Source organism: Lineus longissimus, chromosome 19, assembly GCF_910592395.1.
Source record: "Lineus longissimus chromosome 19, tnLinLong1.2, whole genome shotgun sequence".
Lineage (NCBI taxonomy): Eukaryota > Metazoa > Nemertea > Pilidiophora > Heteronemertea > Lineidae > Lineus > Lineus longissimus.
The window spans coordinates 3,091,179-3,110,510 of record NC_088326.1 but is presented as its reverse complement, the minus strand read 5'-3'; the positions used below and the strand labels follow the sequence as shown (position 1 = coordinate 3,110,510).

The window sequence follows — 19,332 nt, the reverse complement described above, 5'->3', positions numbered from 1 at the left end:
CTAAAATACAGTCCAAACCCGAGCCGACAGGCGAGGGTTTGGACGAAATTTTAGCTCCACCCGAGAGTGTCTTGGTAACTCAACCAAGGTCCGAAGCCGAGGGTTCAATTTCTATTCTAAAATACCTCAAACTTAAAAAGATAGGCCACGAAATAACTTGAATATGTGCGAATTTGGCAAATTCCATCCATCGCCTGCCCGGAGCGCCGGTAGCGCCGTTGTTTACATTATGTTACGGCAGCCCGTATAGGAAGTCCGGATCGGCTCGCTCAAGTGACGCTAAAATCCGCGCAAATGGGCTATTTGGAGCGTTTTTCTCAGCAAATATGTGTAGTGCTCATTAAAAAACTTAGGGTGGTTGATGCTTCCTTGGCTGATTTGTGTTTGAAGCAGTGTTTTGAGAGCCTCAAACTTCTGAAGTGAGCTGTGTGCATGGTTCCACATTTTAGTGCAACCCGAGGGAACTTTGGTAGAGCATCTTGGTTGCGTGTCCAAAACACTCCACTCTCAGAACGAGGCTTATGCATTTTCCATTTAAAAGTTGACTTTACGGTACCAAGGTATTTTAGAATTCTATTCTAAAATAACTCAAACTTAAAAAGATAGGCCACGAAAATAACTTGAATATGTGCGAATTTGGCAAATTCCATCCATCGCCGGCCCGGCCGGAGCGCCGGTAGCGCCATTGTTTACATTATGTTACGGCAACGTTACAGAATATGAGACATGTACATTTTGTACAGCGCGCATAGGAAGTCCGCATCGGCTCGCTCAAGTGATGCTAAAATCCGCGCAAATGGGCTATTTGGAGCGTTTTTCTCGGCAAATATGTGTAGTGCTCATTAAAAAACTTAGGGTGGTTGATGCTTCCTTGACTGATTTGTGTTTGAAGCAGTGTTTTGAGAGCCTCAAACTTCTGAAGTGAGCTGAAATTCCATTGACGTGACGTGTGCATGGTTCCACATTTTAGTGCAACCCGAGGGAACTTTGGTAGAGCATCTTGGTTGCGTGTCCAAAACACTCCGCTCTCAGAACGAGGCTTATGCATTTTCCATTTAAAAGTTGACTTTACGGTACCAAGGTATTTTAGAATATCACTTCAGCACGTTTTACATACGGATCCCATCATAGATTCTATGATGGCCCGTGGTAGATACGTCCATGCGTTCCATCCATGGATCTGTGGTGGTGCTTCTCCATCCATGGGTGGGCCGATGGAACATTGAGGCTGCTGCATAACTGTGACCAATATCGAACGACGAAGATGATACCTACTGTTGCCAAAACAAGATCTTCCTCTCTAACCGACCTCTTGTTAAATCTGGCTATCTTCTCTATGAGGTTGCTAAACCCGTCGTATTTTCGTTTCACGTCCATCCACCGGGGTGACTCCGGGAAAATCCTGAAAGAACGAGTTTTGGTGCATTTTAAGATGTGTCCTGAAGGAAAGGCCTCACCTTATGGCGCCAATTGGATGGAGCACCTATAATGAGCCGTGCGTCTGCTGCACCCGCTTGGATCCGCGCCTGATAAACATACAATGTATGAGTAATACAAAAAATAAAATTCAAAAAACACGAAAAAAAAGATTCGCCGGGATTCGAACCCATGATGACCATCCAATGCACAGTGCAACCGTCTAACCGCCGAGGCCATCAAGGTTTCAATAGTAATCCAGGATTTTAGTTGTTCAGCTGGACGCAATATTGAAAAAGCGCCATGATTGTGACGAGGTCAGGCTGGCGGAAGAGTAATTCGGTACAAATAGTTCCAGCTAATCGTATAATTCAATATTGCGACAGATTTTTCTTGATATATCGTATATATATATCGCGGTGATATAAAAGATAATGTTCGTAGTTGATTTTAATGTTTGAATGGCTTTCTCAAAAATGTTATTAGAAGCGAGGTCAACAGGGTCAAAAGAAATAGTCTTTGGCGCCAATGGTGTCAGCAATGGCGAATGGACAGGTGTGTTCCAAAATTTCGTGAGTGGTCAATTAAAAAAGTTTACATCAATTAGGAGCCGTGCGTCTGGTGCACCCGCTTGGATCCGCGCCTGATAAACGTCATGAATGATTGATAACAAGACATTTTTTCAAAAAAACACGAAAAATAGATTAAAATAGACAGGTAACTAAATTACAATTTAGATGTCAAACACTCCTAGACCTTCTTTTTGAGATAAGAGTTTGTCAACGGCCTATAATTTCCATCAAAATTCTTTTTTTATATGCCGACGCTTTTGTCGGATCTTTTATGTACTGTCTGGCACTGATTGCTTGTACATGTAAAGAGGTAAAGATGCAATCCACAAGGGCACAATGAATAAAGCGTCCCATAGAACCCAGTCCGGTGGTCTTTCTCATCCTCGTCCGAGGGCCATGCTCTTCCATTGATGAGATGTCTGAGACTAGATATAGGCCAGTCACTTACCAGAACAGGAACGGAATTAGGCCAGTCACTTACCAGCACAGGAATAACGGTGGTATAGTGGCGATCCCAGCTAACAGTTGAACAGTGAAGTGATCCTGTACCATGTAGCATACTGATGTGAAGACAATTGTCCCTATCGCATAGTAGGAATGAATGCTGATCCCTCCCTTAGACGGCAGGTACCTTGAGGGACGGATTTCAAGACCTAAAACGAACAACAGATTTTCATTTTGCTATCTATTTCAAAAGGGACAAAAAGAAAGTGCCTGACAATCTATACTGTTTGCTGATGAGACAAGACCACAATTGATTTTTTAAGCCTTTTAGCAGTTAAATTGTCAATGTTTGACCGCGACGCATCAAAGAACGCGTGGTGTTGTGAATCTGAAATTTAGATTATGTTATTCCGGACAGTCGGGCAAGTAAATGGTGAAAAATAAAATGGTGATTGACCACGGAAATTTTTTTTTAATCGACAAATTAGACAGACTTTGATATTTCCACTCTTTTCAGCCAACTGGCAGAAAAAACTCAAAACACGCCCCCTATTACCCAATTAGCAAAATTCGAAATTAATTTTTTCATCAAATAATTTCTTTATATCTGTAGACTTGCCACAACAAATATTTTTTCAATACCTCTCCAAATATGTACTTGAGAGTAAAAAACATGCACTCGTCTAATAGATAGGCCTGGACCCTCCAACCTATGAATATTCATTAGTGGTCTTGTCTCTGATACTTACACAAAATGTAAACTGTGACGTAGACGGCACTGACACCAGCGCCAGTCAGGAAGCGGAAGATGATGAAACCATGAAGATTACTAAATTTGCATAATATGGTCGCTATATTACCAGCTAAGGCTCTGAACCCCAGGGCGCTCACCAGCGCCTTCTGGCGACCGAATCTGAAAGGAATCAGAAAAGAATTTCAGTGTCGTTCCTTGGCTATGCGAGTGCGCCAGTTTTCTCATTGAGCAGAAATCACAGGTAGGTCAGATGAAGTTACACGAAGTGGCCGATAGGGGTCTTTCTCAGTACATCGAAATATTTACGCTTGCACGACCGAGAAATATGATTATCACCGAATCACATTCTGATCATCGCCTAAAGAAGTCCAATTATGTAGTTCCCATCAAATGATGATATATCATTTGCTAAAAAAACCTGCCTTTGTCCGGCCGCACCATTTCTCGTATTGGTAGTCGGATCGATGAACTATTAGTCTAACACTGGTCATCATAGCAACAATTTATCACCCGAAGTGTTAAAACAATACACGTATTAGGTTCACAGTACGAATTTGATTACCAGCGCTGGGGAAAAGCGTTGGCGATAAAACACAATTTATAGATGTGACTGTATCAATATCGTGGTGGTACTTTGCGTGGAGATGGCACATTCGTGTTGGCAATGGTTTTGATGGCAGACGGCAATACTTGCTTGTCTGATAACAGTATGAAGAGAGCGGCCACCAAAGCACCAAAACCAATCCTAAGCTTAACGTATACCAGTACTTAAATTTTTTTATTTACATGTTATTGGAGGTGCGTGAATTTGTCATATGTCTACGTTATTTTTTAACAATTGACGGTTGTAATTCGCAATTAAAATTGTGAATTACTATCGTCAAATTGTGAATAACGACCGTCAATTCGTTTCAAGTCAGTGGGTCACATTTGTGTATTCTCACAGCCATCACGTTGTCTCAACAGTCTACAAACAGCAAGCGGTTAAGTGTGACGAAAGAGGTTATCTGATCAGAATCAAAAGAGATATCGTTTATTTTTTAATATCGAGAAAATGTGCTGTGTTTTCAGTGTTAGAGGAGGAGACACTGTAAACACTGTGTTGAAGACCTCATATCATTAACTCGAGTGCCAATATGACGAGAGTGCAAACTCGAACATCTCCATCCTGTTATATTTCGTCTTTGACAACATGAGAACGATTTGTGGACCGCAGCTGATGTTGCAAAACAATCGCAATCAAGATGGATTATAACATAACTCGATATGGAGACCAAATGCCAAGTGTCACAATCAGCCCATGGCGAACGATAACTGCATCATACACCCCGATCGGTACGTCCATCTTGATCCTCCTACAATGCATCCTAATCTTATGCATCCTCTTTGGAAACAGTCTGGTTGTGATTTCATTCGGCCGATTCCGGAGAATACGCGCCCAAAAAACCAACTTCTTTCTCGCAAGTCTAGCGTTGGCAGACATACTTTTCGGTCTCAGTTCGATATTCGGTATAGCTGAAGTCCATGGACATATCTTCTTCCGAAAGAAGTACGCTTGCCTAGTTAACATTTCCATCATAAGCTTCTGCATTGGGTTGTCCGTTTTCGACCTGTTGTTCATAGCTTTGGACAGGCTAATTGCAATCGGTTGGCCGTATCGGTACCCGAAGATCGTGAGAACCAAAAGCATCTTGACTGTAAAAGCAACAGTAGCGTTTCTGCTATTGGTTACTTCGTGTTTGCCTCTGTTTGGCGTTAACCAATGGGATAGGAGAACTGGGTGTTTCCCATTGTACGTCATGTCGGAAGTGCAGGTCGTTTCCTGCGCGGCCATTTTGTGCGTTGCATCGTGTGTCACGCTTGGAATATATGTTTATATTTTTCTGGTGGCGAAGGCACACTTTCTGAGGATTGTTAGGGAAGACAGGATTAAGCACGCAGGAGGACATAAACCAAGTGTAATCAGGGATTTAAAAGCAGCAAAATTGCTCTGCATAATGGCTGTCATTTTCCTACTCTGCTGGGGAACGGGATTTTGCATTATGGCGGTCATTATTTGCAACCATGGTTACAATGCAACTTTGGTCATCCTGGACAGTTTAGGATATACTCTGATCCTGTTGTCGTCTGCCTTAAACCCCCTGATCTACACTTACAGAAATCAAGACTTTCGTTGGGCGTTTCGAAAACTTTTTAAGACGCGTCGAAGCAGTACAGTTTCCGTCGCGAACACTTCAGACATTGCAATTTCAATGACGCAATCGTCAAGTGAACTGATGGCTGTTTTATAACTTTTTCATTGTGAGGTGGGGCTTTTCATCATCTCGCTCATCAGTGATCGCGAGTAGTGAGACCCCGCGATTGGACTCCATGTAAACAATGCCTTCAACTCCGTTATGTATGACTCCGTGTTCTGCTCGTGTTAGCATGATACATGTAGTTTATAAATCGATCCGCAACTACATGTAATACCACTGCTTCAACATCCTCATACATCTGACTGTGAAGAGCCAGGAAGAGAAACGAAAATTCCAGGCGTTTCACAGTCCTTCGCATCAGACGTAAAACCAAAGGTTCCTAGCCTTGTATCTGACGTCTATACCAGAGCAAACAAAAGACCCCACCAAGTGAGAAACATGTATAGCTTGCGTGGAGTCTACCTCTGGCCAAAAACGGATCACTAGGCCAATATAGCCAACTGGCGCCCAACCGTAGTTGCACGTAAAACAATCATCTCGCTTCGGAGGAGGAATACTCCCTGGAGAACACCTCAAAGGGCAGAGCGAACGCTGATGAAGAAGAAGACCCACATCCCTGGTCACGGGCTTCTAGCAATGATGGACTATGAAGAGAGTGGAAAACTCCGTACACGAACCCCACACAGCGCGGCAATAATAAGTTATTACCAAATTATCGGCTTTTCTAGAGACCGCAGCATGTCCGTAATGTTGGATCGAACCCTGGTTGGAGATGAGCCAGGATAGATTTTTGTAGTTAGTGTTTGTATTACAACCTCATGTGTGTGTTACAGCACCAGATTCCTCCGTCCGGCTCAATACGGCTGGTATTCTCAGTACTCAAAAGCACCTTGTTGCTTTTTCTAGTCTCATCTGCAGTCATGAGGATGGGTTTACATGAAGTTTACATGTACACGTTAGAGTTTGCTGCATTTGGACGTCACAGCAAATGCTGCACTGCTCGGCTCAATATGCGGCTGCTTTTATCAGTTATCTTACCCTATTAGCGCAGTGGTAGCTTTTCCAGGGCACTTCTGCACTCCATGAGGGCTTCATTAACAGAGAGTATAGTCAGTTCTGTAGTCCATGAGGATGGGTTTACATAGAGTTTGTACACGGGTACACGTTAGAAGAACTGCCGTTAGCTTTTGGTGCATTTGGACGTTACAGCAAATGCTGTGCTGCTCTGCACAATTTGACTGCTTTTCTCAGTAATCTTACTTAAACATGTCAAAGTGTCTCTTGTCGCTTTTTACGTTTCACATGCCATTTCAGGTATTTGTCATGAGCATGTTCGTTATTAAAGTGACGACAGTTTGAAATAATGTCATGACATGACAAATGGGTAAAAAGTGACATCGTGATTCTTATGTAGCCTGCACTTTGGAAATGACATGTTCGTTCGAAGTGACACGTTACAAGTGACATACTGCGTAAACTCTATGTAAACCCAATGTCACTGGAGACAGTTTTTGTAAAGTACTTTGACACAGACACTGGTCATTGAAAAGCGCTACACGAAAGCCACCACGATATCAAAACGGGACTAAGGCTACGTGGAATACTTGAGGAAAGTACCTACTTGTCTGCGAAAAGGCCAAATGTGAGCCCGCCTACCATTTGACCGAATATGTAGAGACGGTCTATCAGCACCAGGATGTACTGTTTGTCGCACGTAAGAGCATACTGCAAAGAAGTAGAAGTTTCGATATTTTCAAAACTTGTAAAATTGGGGGATCCTAGTGGAAAGTATCAATCAATCAATCAATCAACAATGTCCAGGTAAACCTGCTCAAGGCGCTACCTCCCCACCAAGAAATGCTTCCTCGAAAAGCCAGGATTTTAGGAGTCGTTTAAAAGCAAGCAGCGCGTCCGCCCCCCTGATGTGCTCCGGTAGGGCATTCCACAACCGGGGACCACATGATGAGAAGCAGCGGTCACCGAATCCTGTCTTTATCCGCATACACGCCAATGACGTGTCATTAGATGACCTGGTGACACGCTGCCTCTCAACATGTTTGAGGCTCAGGTATGCAGGTGCATAACCCCGGACTACCTTGAAACACATCAGGAGGACCTTGAAAATGACACGCTGCTTCACCGGGAGCCAGTGAAGAGACCTAAGAACCGGTGAGATGTGTACCGGGATTTTTAAGACAAAAAATGCTTAGAGTTTAATCAACAATTTGCCGTTTACTATAACACACTCAATTTCCGTTCTTTTGTTTTCATTACATGTGTATTTGCATGTCGCGCTGTTATCGCCATTTTAAAATAGCTGTTCCATTCATATCGACCCTCATGAAAGTTGTTTTGTGGGGCCGATATTATCACGATTTGCCCTGATAACGCTTTGATAAAATAGGCTTTGTATGAAGACAATAGACCGCTAGGCCTCAATTCTTTTGACTGCGGGGTAAGGGGCAATGAATAACGTAATGATGTAAAAGAAATTCGCTATCGTAACAGACTTACCTCAGTTAGAAGCGTGTGATTGAAGGAACTTAAATCGAACGTCCACTTATCACACGCAGCAGTCCTTTGGTGACGTTCCTCTAAAGCAGTCCGATTGAAGCTATCGTAAACTATCGAAAAATTGACATGGGAGAAGTTCATGTCTGCGAATTTCATGCATTTGCTATGGTGTTCCACGTCCCTGAAGTCTGTCCAATTCGGTATGCTCAGCCACCATTGCTCCCATCGACTGACATTCTGTAGTTCCTCTGTGTAGCACCTAAAGGTAGTTAAGGTAATTCAAGTCACCAGGAGTACCACGCTAAATGGTGAAACTATTACTATGCACCGACCCCAGTTGTCTCCAAGGAAACGTGTTTTTCATGCCGATTTTGGACAGACGAAAAGTGGTGTTCCATCCACACCCACCCCCCCCCCCCCTTGGACCAATAAGTTGAACACGGCCCTGAAATGTTTTAAGTGTGTAAGCCCGCAGCACACTAGCCGCCAACTTTGGCGACAAGAAGGGTTCAGCTGACGCCTCTCGACGCCGAAGTTAGCGGCCAGTGGATCCCGGTCAGAGCACACCTGCCGAGAATCGGCGTCCAGTAGCGTCTTTTCCGCCACTTAAGGCTGCCATTTTGTAATCATGTGACATCAAGACGCATAGTGATTGGCCATCGCCTCGCCACCGACGCCAATTCAGGCGGCAATCCGTAGCACACCTGGCTTCTTCTTGCGTTCAAACGCGGCGACACGCGTCAAAAATCAAACATGTTAGATATTTGGCGTTTAGTTGCGGCAAGTGGCGGCAAGTCGCGTTCGCCGACGCCGTTCGTAGCAGACTAGGGATTTTTCAGGCGTTCAGGACTCTTGCGGCAAAAAACGCCTATGAACGCCGAAGTTGGCGGCTAGTGTGCTACGGGCTGTAGTGTTTCCCCTGTCGGTGATACAGTGCCTAGCCAAGCTGCTGATTTTCTGTTCTGCGTAAATTTATTCAATTTGCAGCATAGGAATGAACTTTGTAGTAAAACCGACAAGGGTTAAAAACTGATCAATGATCAATTATTGAACGATCTGGTAACAGTTAATCGGGGATTATTATCATGATACTTGCCAATAATCTTGATGTAGCCCGCTTATAAAGACGAATGAGTAGTCGTAGAGTGAGCAGGGCAGAACACAAATCCCCATCAGTATCAGCATGTAGGACTGGTAGCGCCCATATCCTCCCGCCTCCTTCAGAACTCCGTCCACGTTCATGGCCTCTCATCCAGGGGGCGCTTTCAGCTGAAGATATAAAGGGCGAAATTCGTGTGAAGGGTTTGTGAATTTAGCATCCTGAGGTTAGGTGCGTAGAGGCTATTAAGCAATAACACATACGCGAGCAAAAATATGCTATCACTTAATTCTCTTCAGAGATGATGTGGAAATGTTCAAGGGCATTTTTCATGTATTTTTGCGATACCAGATGCCGTGTTCATTTTTCGCTCGCCTCGTAATTTTGCTTTCAGCCCACGCGATTAAGACACACTTGAGACGTCTTACGTGCGAAAACAACGGAATGGCTAATACTTCAATGACGTCATCTGCCCCCTTGCCTGACAAGGTTGTTTTTCGCAAACGCTATCTACAGTGCTTTCTCAACACTATCATTAATTTATGCTGAGATAAGTGGGCGGTTTTTAGTAACATCGCATCCGGCTTGTAACGCTCCATCCCGTATCCTTCAGTGTCGCGATCCATGCCCCTTAATAGCCTCTTATCCGGGGGGACTATTAGCTGAAGAAATAAAGGTTGAAATTCGGAAGAAGGGTTTTTTGAAATAGCATCCTGAGGATGTGAATTAGCATGGGGACCAGATAACGGTAACACACCCCGTGTTCTCCAGTATCCCGTCCACGTAAATGGCCTTCCACCCAATGGGACTATTAGCTGAAGATACAAGGCAAAGCCTCTTCATTAGTTCTTCGTGTTAATCTTGCAGCGTCTTAGAGAACGCGTCGTGAATTTCTGATGATGTTGCTAAAGCATTTTGACTGATTAACAACAAGAGCAATATCCGTGTTATACCCGTTCACATCGTCCTTTAGAGAGTAGCATGTAATGCGTCGAGATTACTTAGCAAATTACATTTTTTTGCCAAGTTCATCATTATCGACATAACACTCTAAAACGCCCAATCCGTTCAAAGACCTACTTTATTATTTCATCATGTTAGGCGCTTGTCGCGTTATCTTGGTAAGTGTTGTGAATTTCGGATGAGTTTGTAGCTAAGTTGTAAAAATGAGCTATCAGGTTAAAATGGTGTTCCTACACCTCGTCATTCCGAAAAAAAGCACCAGAGCAGTTCGTACAGAGTCTTTGATTTATGCAGTAGTTTGTTCCCAAATTGCTCTTTATCCAATAAAATCGCCATGTTTCTCTCTCCGTAGTTACCTGAGTGCGTATTGTAAATTTATGTTAAGAATTCTGCGAGAAATTCGCAGCAGATTATATTTACATGAAAGAAATGGATGGAGATATTGGGTGATATGAATAAAGACTAGGAAATGCTTTTACTTAAAACTTCACGTACATTTACACTAGGCATTTCTGTACAAAATAGAAGTAAAAGCATTTACTAGTGTTTATTCATATCACCCATTATCTCGGCCGATCGAGATGAATATCTCCGGCGATCGACTTATTGTATGTCAATCGCCCGAGATAAAAAAGTCGATCGATGATCGAGATACTATCTAGTTTTTTTCTAATGTTAATAAAATCATGTGATATCCTTTCCCAGCCACCGTACAAGTAAACATGGACATTCAAACCAAGTCTATTATCTATATTATGTATTCTATATGTATTCAAACGACGCGTCTAGTCTTGATGACGCAGAGCGGTCTGGTCTGTTGTTCTGGTATATAATTTAGTTTGGTGCGTGAAACCATCCTCGTTTGTTCACACACTGACCGATCATTTGAAGCAAGAAAGTTACATTGCGCTAATATCTTGCTTCTTACCTCGCAGTTAAAAGAATTCAGGCCTAGCACAATACGCGCTCTATTGTCTTTAAACAATGCCCGGTCACACCTAGGCCTAAATTCCCATTCTGCTCCAGTCTTATCAAAGGGTTATCAGGAAAACGTTGATAACATCGACCCCCCCACGAAATAGCTTTCATGGGGGTCGACCGGTCTTAACCGTAATGGCAAATAGACGTAATGTAAAAGATTACCGTGTAACAGAAAATTATCAATTTTGGCCTCGAAACTACTTTCGCTCGAGTGCTTGCTCGGTCAATGTTTACATAGAATCTGATTGCAGCAATGCACATAAGTATACCATGCATTGATTTTCCAGAAGATGTGATGCAACTAATTGGACAATGACTTTATCGTTGATTTAGCGCCATAGACATCACACTACATGTACATGTATATGTCGCAAATCTACCACTTTAAGCCCCAACGGTAACTTTTAGCCAATGACAGGACAGTCAAATTGCAAAATTCAGGTTAACCCGCGATGGACCAGAATCGTATTGAAGTCAAACATCTGGGATTACAGCTCCGGTGTGATACGCCATTTACAGCAGACATTATTAACTTTACAATGTAATTACTTCAATGTGTTGCCATAAATCTTTAAAGCCCGGATACACTGACACCATCATGTGTTTTTCGCCTGTACGCCGAGCCTTCTCCTCGTATAATGGGACGATTTAATGGTTTAATCAATCTGTATGTAAATTGAAACGGGAACTCGTCATTCAATAGATCAGTGTGTTTTGTATTAAAGCATCAGCAACAGCTTCCATGCTATTGTCATCGCGAACATAGCTACATGTATATAATTGGCGTTAATTTAATGAATAGCATTCCGCGAAGTTACTTTTTATAGCTCACAAGGTCATTTGAATAAGATATTGATGACGTTTTAGTCACGTGACAGTCGGACATGGACACTTATTTCTACGCATTTGAGCTTATTTCAAAGTCAATTATCTTTGACCCTGCATTGTTTTTAGCATGAATGATACCATAGAGTCAGAGAGAGAAATATTCAGAACAATTATGTAGTATTTCCAACACTCGGACATGTGCCAGATTGATCCTAACTGCCCTAGTTAGAAAACCTGAAGCCATTACGAAACCGCATGTTTGTCCGACATTGCCTGTAATTCAGCGATTGGGAAATAGAGGGCAGCAGCTGCAGTGACGTCATCTTCGCGGAATGCTATTGAACGATGCTATCAGTTAGCTTCCGGTAAAAGTGCCAGCTGAGAGAAATTAGTGAGAAGGCTTTCCGGTGTAACAGTAGACAGTGTTCCCCGAAAAAATTCCGACGAAGGGTTTGTGACTTGTGCTATAAAATAATTAAAAGACACATTTTACACTAAAAATATTGTGTGGGTGGTGTTTGGTTTTTTTTGGTGATTTATTGGACACAGTTTCAATTCAAAATCAATTTGAAAGTTTTAATGTGACGTATTCCTTGGGACACTCTCAGTTTCTTGACATTCCAGGATGTGCAATTGATAGCGCCAGCGGATTCTTTCAGTAACGGGCCGGACAGATACTTTGTTCGGATACGCTTGAAGGTGACGGACGCAGGTGCTCTATTCCCAAACGACTCGACTACAAGCGCTGTCGCTGAATACAGTTGTTTGCGGTCACCGTCTACCTAACACTAACAGCGTTCGGCATTGGACTGCTATCAACTGCATTCGGTTGCTTTTAGGCATTGACAAGGGAAAAAAGCGACACCAGTATCATCAACTGACAGGCAACTGATCTTCAAGTGTCAAGAAGACTCCAGACGCAGGATTAGGACCACGAGTCGCTTAGGATGCAGCAAACACTCTTAGAAACGAAATAAGGTATTTATTGAGGTCTTGAAAAAAACCTTTATGGTTTTTAGGCACCGCGCAGTGGTTTTTCAGTGAAGTGATTCGAAAAACGAAAAACCCGTAGAGGATATTCGCAATCACATACACCATTGGGGTTTTTCGTTCTACCGAAAAACCCATATGGGGTGAATGAGTTGGCCAAAAAGCCATTAAAGGATTTTTCAGAAGTTAAATACTAACCTTTCTTTCTGAAAGTGGGCAGCTCATGGCATTGGGTAGGGAGCAATATCTTCTATATATCAGCCTCAGCTTCAACCAACTATACGTAGAGATATCGCCAGAGAATAATGCGACAGCATTGACGGGTATATTGTCAATTGGATTGTCTGGAGGTAAACATCCCTGAATAGAGCCTCACGTGTGTAGGATTTGAATTTGGGATTCCCACGCCAGAGATGCCGGACGAATTTAGAATTCAAGAGCTTACTGCGTCGCCCAATCGATACGACCGTCTTGGGTAGGGAATAGGCTTTCGGGAGCCGACTATTGGCGAATACTAGATTGAAAAATACCATCTTCGAATGTTTATGTGTCAACGGGAATGAATTGCCCAAATGCTTTGTTTTGTTTTTATGGTAACTTTGTATCTCGCACCTGAATTTTATTTTTTGTAGTCTGTAACCTATAACATTTCTTCCATTAGGAGGAAATAAACACATATATTAGAATTCAACAAATGGAATGGGAAACACTCTTTCGTGTTAATAGCCAGTCGGCGCAGATCTCCATCCCTCCGATCGATCGCACCTCCGGTGATTGAACTGGTCCCACCAACCTGATTTGAATTCCTCGGTGTCAACGGCGGGAATGGACCGATATCTATCCCTGTCGATCTCCCTCGAGAAACATCAGACCTTGGACACTTCGCGGCGTAATTACCTTAACGGATCAATCGCTATCTTCCTGATCGTCGGCAACGATGTGGACCATTACTTGCGGAACGATATCCGCTAGAGGTCGATGGGGACAATTTGTAATTGTAATTTTACTGATAACAGTAATGAATTGTCCAATATGCTGTGGCTGGGCCATCATGTCACGTGTTTTGGTGTCTGGCTCAATCTGGTAGACTTCGTACAGGAGGGTTTACTTTTTCCAATGCAGACGTATTCGTCGCGTCCTTTTAACGATTCGACAGTATGAAGTGATGTTTATGGGTACAAGGGTTAACAAGCCTGGTGGTTTTCCTGTCCCATCTCATTTTCTTTACAACTCCCATGAGAAAACCCCATACGTTATGCTAACAACCTTGCTTCATTTATTATTTAGAAGACACTATAGTAAACTGGTTGCTTATAACAGCACACCATCCTCAACATCGTAGGATATATTTACTTTTGACCGACAAATTTGCGAGGACCTTTTTGCGTATTTTTGGCATCTAACATCGAGTCACGAAAAACTGCGAACATAGGCTATATTTGTGTATATTTTGATTTGAAAGGGAATCAGCTGTCACTAAAAGAATACAAATTAACAAAATGAATGACGATCTATTTTATAAACGTGTTACATTACCCTGGATGTGTGGTCGACAGTGTTTCAAATATTGAGTAAAACTTAAACTCCCGGATTGATCCAGAGTGAGAAATTGTCTGCCTCCTAAATTGCCGAAACATTCACTGCGCTGTGCGTTAATGTGAATCGATGAGACTTTGGGAACCATGTCGGGTGTGTATGTTGGCTATGAATACAGAATGGTACGAACTGATATTGGCGAACAAGCATCCTAGTGTTTACATCAATTTGTAGCTCTGAAACCAAGACTTTGGTTGCTGTGTTGAAAAAAGTGTTGTACACGCGATGTATTGTCTGCTTCCTATATTGAACTGACAGTGAGGCATCATTTTGGTAATACAATGTGACAATTTGTATTTTATAACCGACAGTGAGGCACATGTATCAGTACTTTTAAATAGCAAAATACAAATTACCACAATTTGTTTAGATTCCATGACGATGTGTTACGCAGCGGGAGCGCAGTAGAAGAGCGGGATCTCATGATAAATAGGTTTCGGGTTCGACTCGCGGCCCGCGATAGCGTTAAAACCCCTCATGTGGTTCGAGTGGAAATGAACGCCTTCTGGTTGCGCCTTGAATCAAAAGATGGATTTCAATTTTTGGGACGATGGTACCCCAAAAGTGCTTTGAGCAAAGAAATCTGGAAAGCGCTATTGTAAGAACTCAATATTATTATCATTATCATTATTATCATAGCCGTATTTATCTGTAAATCACAAAATTTAGGGGAAAAGCAGAAATGTCTTCAGGTGAAATGGTTTTCCAAAAACTACATGCCTTTAGACGAAACAATTTCTCAAGAACCACACATAGTGATGTGGTTATGTGGTTATATAGCTAGGTAAGACTTCTTGGAAGATTTGTTGTTCTAGTAATCTGTCCAATTGCCATTCCACCCCAGCTGCCTTATCATGCCTAATGCCTTAACGGAAAGTCGTAAAACTTTGACAATATCGAGACAATTTCCTGAGAAATGTATCGCCGGAAGACAATATCTCATCGCTAAAAGCCCCCAGTTAATATTCTGCCTATCTTCGGAAACAAGAAAAATAAACATAGAGAGTTATTGGTCGAACGCTTTCCGCGTTGTAAAATATCATTCACGCGAATCCGCGGATACGAAGTGCAATTTGTTCCTTTGTGTTTACAGACGTTTTGCAGAATAGGACTACCTAAAAGATTTCCGGCTTAAAGAGTAAAATGCTATGTCAGCCTCCGCCGAAAAACACCTGCTCTCTTAATCACCCGGTCGTCCCTCCTTCGGACATAGTAAACAACCACTTGTCACCCCAAACGCTCATTACAGCACCACTGAACACCATCGAGCATGCTGTACGACAGTTTAATCAGGTTTGAAGATGTTACGAGTTCTGACGAGAATTTACAAGTAAAGCAAGGTTCGTCGAACGGTGAGTTCTCGCCGATTCGGCGAGTTGTTGCCAATATTCGGCCTACAACTCCTCAAAATTCCCCTGTCGACTACGCCATGGTGGAGGTGTGTTTCACGGAAAACGCTACCTCTAGCGACAACTCGCGTTTGGGGATCATTGCCTGTCTGTATACGCCCTACTTGGATCATTCAGACCCGGGTGTGAGTGATGAGATAGTAAACTAATTATGGCAATAAGCTCGGGTTTACATATGATCCACGCTGTCGCTCTGGTTTACGAGTACGTGTCACTTGTCATGGCCACGTTCGTTAATTGTTTAGAATTAACGTTTTCCACGGTAATCTGTCAGTGTCCACCTTTCCTGCGTGACATGAAGAACGAACGAGTCATTTTCAAAGAACGGAGTACATATGATTCACGATGTCACTTTTCACCCTCATAACACATCGTGTTTTCAAGGCCGTGACAAGTGACAACATGAATCCTATCAAACTCCGGGCCGCCTCAGACTTAAAACATGTCACGACAGTGACAGGTGACATCGTGAATCTTATGTAACCGTTCTTAGGAAGTGACTTGTGGTGACAATGTGAAATCTAGATATGTAAACCTAGCCTTAGAAATCCCCAGCCATCCTTCAAGATAACGACAGCCACGGACAAGATATAAACCATCTCAATGTGAATTTGAAATTACGTGAAGTAGCCATATATACAAGTGATGCGACAATTATTCAGAGAGGACCACGAACGAATTTACTGGGCAAACACTGGTTTCACCGCATACGAATGTACTATTCATAAATCCTGTACATGAGCCAGAAACGGTTCCAACTCCCTCAAGTGCTCTCCAACCCAGCAGAGTTTGCTGTTGATAAAAATATACCGTAGGATTCTGGCTCGTGTGCTACTGTAGTGCTTGCTGGTCCGATGTATTGATCGAGTTGTGTGCAGTGTTTTACAACGTCGTTACATGCACATTGAGCGTGTTGAGGTTAGGGTTGTCACTTGTTGCATTACTGGGGAGTTTAAGAGGGTTTTTTTGTCAACATATAGCTGACCATGATGGATACTCGAATAGAGAGGGACAAGCTTGGCATCGAGATATGTTGGTAATTCGAATGAAAATGATTTCCAGTGGGACCGTCACTTCTCCAAAGACAATCATTGACAAATTCCTAGGCTGCAACAAACTACATAAGAACGGAACGCAACCGTGTGCTTAACTGAAATTCGCAAGCAATGTCCAAAACTGCTTCGCAACACAAGCGAAAATCATTTAGAGCTCAGTTTTAGTGTGATGCTACATGTGGCGGCGCGTAGTGGCTAGCAATGGTACTATCAACCTGGCCACCTAGATGCCAAGTTGTCACTATGGTTCTGAGGGATGCACTTTAGACGAATGGCCTCTAGAGACAGTCATTCTGGGTTTCGGTTAATTAACGAGACTGAAAGAATAGGTCTCCATACGCTTGGGGAATCCTGAGACACGACATGACCTAACGGGGTTGCTGCTCTATGTGCAGTACATTTACCTACGTGTACATGTTCATGTATGTAACAGAGTAAAATATGTAAAGGCGATCCCTGTACGAATTAAGGTAAAGGGAATTCCCTGACATGGGCTAGGCGGAATAATGCCACTACATACGAACATTGGCTTATTGAGAGGGCGATCTTTACTTGAATGTCCGAATTGACGCTGCTGATTCTTCAGCTCAAAACAGACCTTCCCTCTCAGCGACCCAGAGTAACCGTGAATGTCCAGTTGGAGGGTCTAGACGTTTATATATGGGGTCATCGTGATCTTATTCGGAGGTCCACTACTATTTAATCAAATTGCAATACAGGGAAGTCCAGCGCCGTTCTTCAGTGAAGAGTTGTTGGCTATCAAAAGCAACGAAAGCGGTTGGCCATACTACTCTGGTGACACACGCGCACACACAACACCTACATGTCCTCCCACGTGCGCGGAATACAATGTACGCGTATAGTACACATAAAATGTACAGTACAGTCAAGCCACATGAAAGCTACATGTATCTATACATACATGTGCAGTAATCCGTCCGCGCGTATAATGATATTGATATGTTTTAAACGTTCTATCGATCAATCAAACCACTTAAAAAATTGTTGATGGTTAAGGACTTCTTAATTTCACCGACTTTTATTCGCTGTATTGATCGCGGAATCCCATTATAATCATTATAGGTTTTCAAGATATTTACATGCATATTTCAATGCTATGAAGTTGAATGGCCATTCAAACTTTTATAGCACGTCGATGATCGTTTTCTGTTTTCTGTGCGTGGTAGCTTATGTGATATGCTTTCACTATTGTACATTAACAGAGCTATCTTTCAGCAGAAAGATTTGGCAATTGTAGAGAGCAGCTTGGTAATTTATTAAAGTTTAGAAAATCAAATTTTGGGGGATTTAAGTCTACCAGTCAACGGTACCGGCTGGTTATCCTAACTTTAATCTATCCTGAAACCTTTCAGCAGGACTCAACTTAGTGCTCCACCGCGAACACTTCCAATCCGTACTCGAAAGACGACATGAACAGCAGGGTATTTTTGTATCCAGTCCGAGGAGGTGTTCCGGTGTGCAAGGGATAGCAGTCCTAGGGCTGATAGTCCGTGTAACAATAGCCCGCATTGCTAAATGTTTTGGTTAGGGTTAGCGGTACAATAGATCATGCTGCTTAATTGATCAAATACAATGCTACCGGACTATGACTCCAGGGGGACTATATCCGCTGTCACACCGGTTTGTCCGTGGATGACCCCCTCCCAATGCAGGAATGTAATGAAGGCGAAAGCGTGACCAGGGACACTGTAGATGAAACGTTATAAACTTATCATGTAATTCTCTATAAAACCTACATTTGCAGTACATTTTAAGCAAGCCCAAGCAGAAAGCCAGGCAAAAGCATGCAGTTTTGATATTTTAGAAAATTACATGCAGAGAAAATGTATAATCAAAGCCAGCTAGAGAGGTGCAATTTGACAATATAGATATGTTAAAATGTGTGTTGAGTCAGAATTTTTGAATAAAATTTTAGATAGGTCTAAAATGAGTCGAAGGAAAGCTTAAGGTCCGCCCGTATGGTTTGCAGCAGCCCGTAGTGGTACGAGTTTGATGTAGGAGATAACGTGCGGAGTGCCGAAACACCTCACGGTAGGACCGAGAGCATATAAAAACGTGCTTATTCCAATTTTATTACTTACAAAAATGTTAGATCCCCTACAAATTGCACTAATCCGTAGAAATTTTAGTTCCTAAAACCAATTCCCCATTGCTTTAAATTCTAAGATACCGGTTACTCCTGGGGAAATAGCATACAAGAAATTATTAAGTACATGTACATCCACGCAACAGGAACGTGTACACACCTAGTAACACCAACATGGAATTCCAGTTGTTTATAAAAGGGAAACGTCCGTTAGCTAAATCAAGGGGAACCTAGTCCTGGGAAGCATCCACTAAAGTTATGCAACGGGGGACCTAGTCCTTGAGCTAGAGCATCACCCCTGCTGTTTTGTCTTAACTCCTCGCAAAATTGTCATCTGATATTGGAAGTCTACATGCTTTCACCACATCGACCAGAAGCACAACAGAAGCAGTGGTGCTATTCCCAA

The 19,332-nt window shown here is 42.6% G+C and overlaps 2 protein-coding genes across 2 annotated transcripts in view; one reads left to right on the top strand and one right to left on the bottom strand.

The window, feature by feature from the left end:
* Positions 1–19,332, bottom strand: part of LOC135502878 (solute carrier family 22 member 6-A-like) — a 25,460-nt gene extending 6,128 nt beyond the window's left edge. The window contains exons 1-7 of the mRNA XM_064796044.1: positions 18,922–19,332; positions 8,995–9,167; positions 7,899–8,157; positions 7,006–7,109; positions 3,182–3,345; positions 2,470–2,641; positions 1,276–1,402 (exon numbers count right to left, since the gene is read on the bottom strand). Of these exons, the coding sequence (XP_064652114.1) occupies positions 1,276–1,402; positions 2,470–2,641; positions 3,182–3,345; positions 7,006–7,109; positions 7,899–8,157; positions 8,995–9,140 (972 nt within the window). The 5' untranslated portion in view covers positions 9,141–9,167; positions 18,922–19,332. The remainder of the gene's footprint in view (positions 1–1,275; positions 1,403–2,469; positions 2,642–3,181; positions 3,346–7,005; positions 7,110–7,898; positions 8,158–8,994; positions 9,168–18,921) is intronic.
* Positions 4,431–5,477, top strand: LOC135503375 (octopamine receptor 1-like). Its single transcript, XM_064796934.1, has one exon. It carries the CDS (start codon positions 4,431–4,433, stop codon positions 5,475–5,477), a length of 1,047 nt encoding a protein of 348 aa, XP_064653004.1.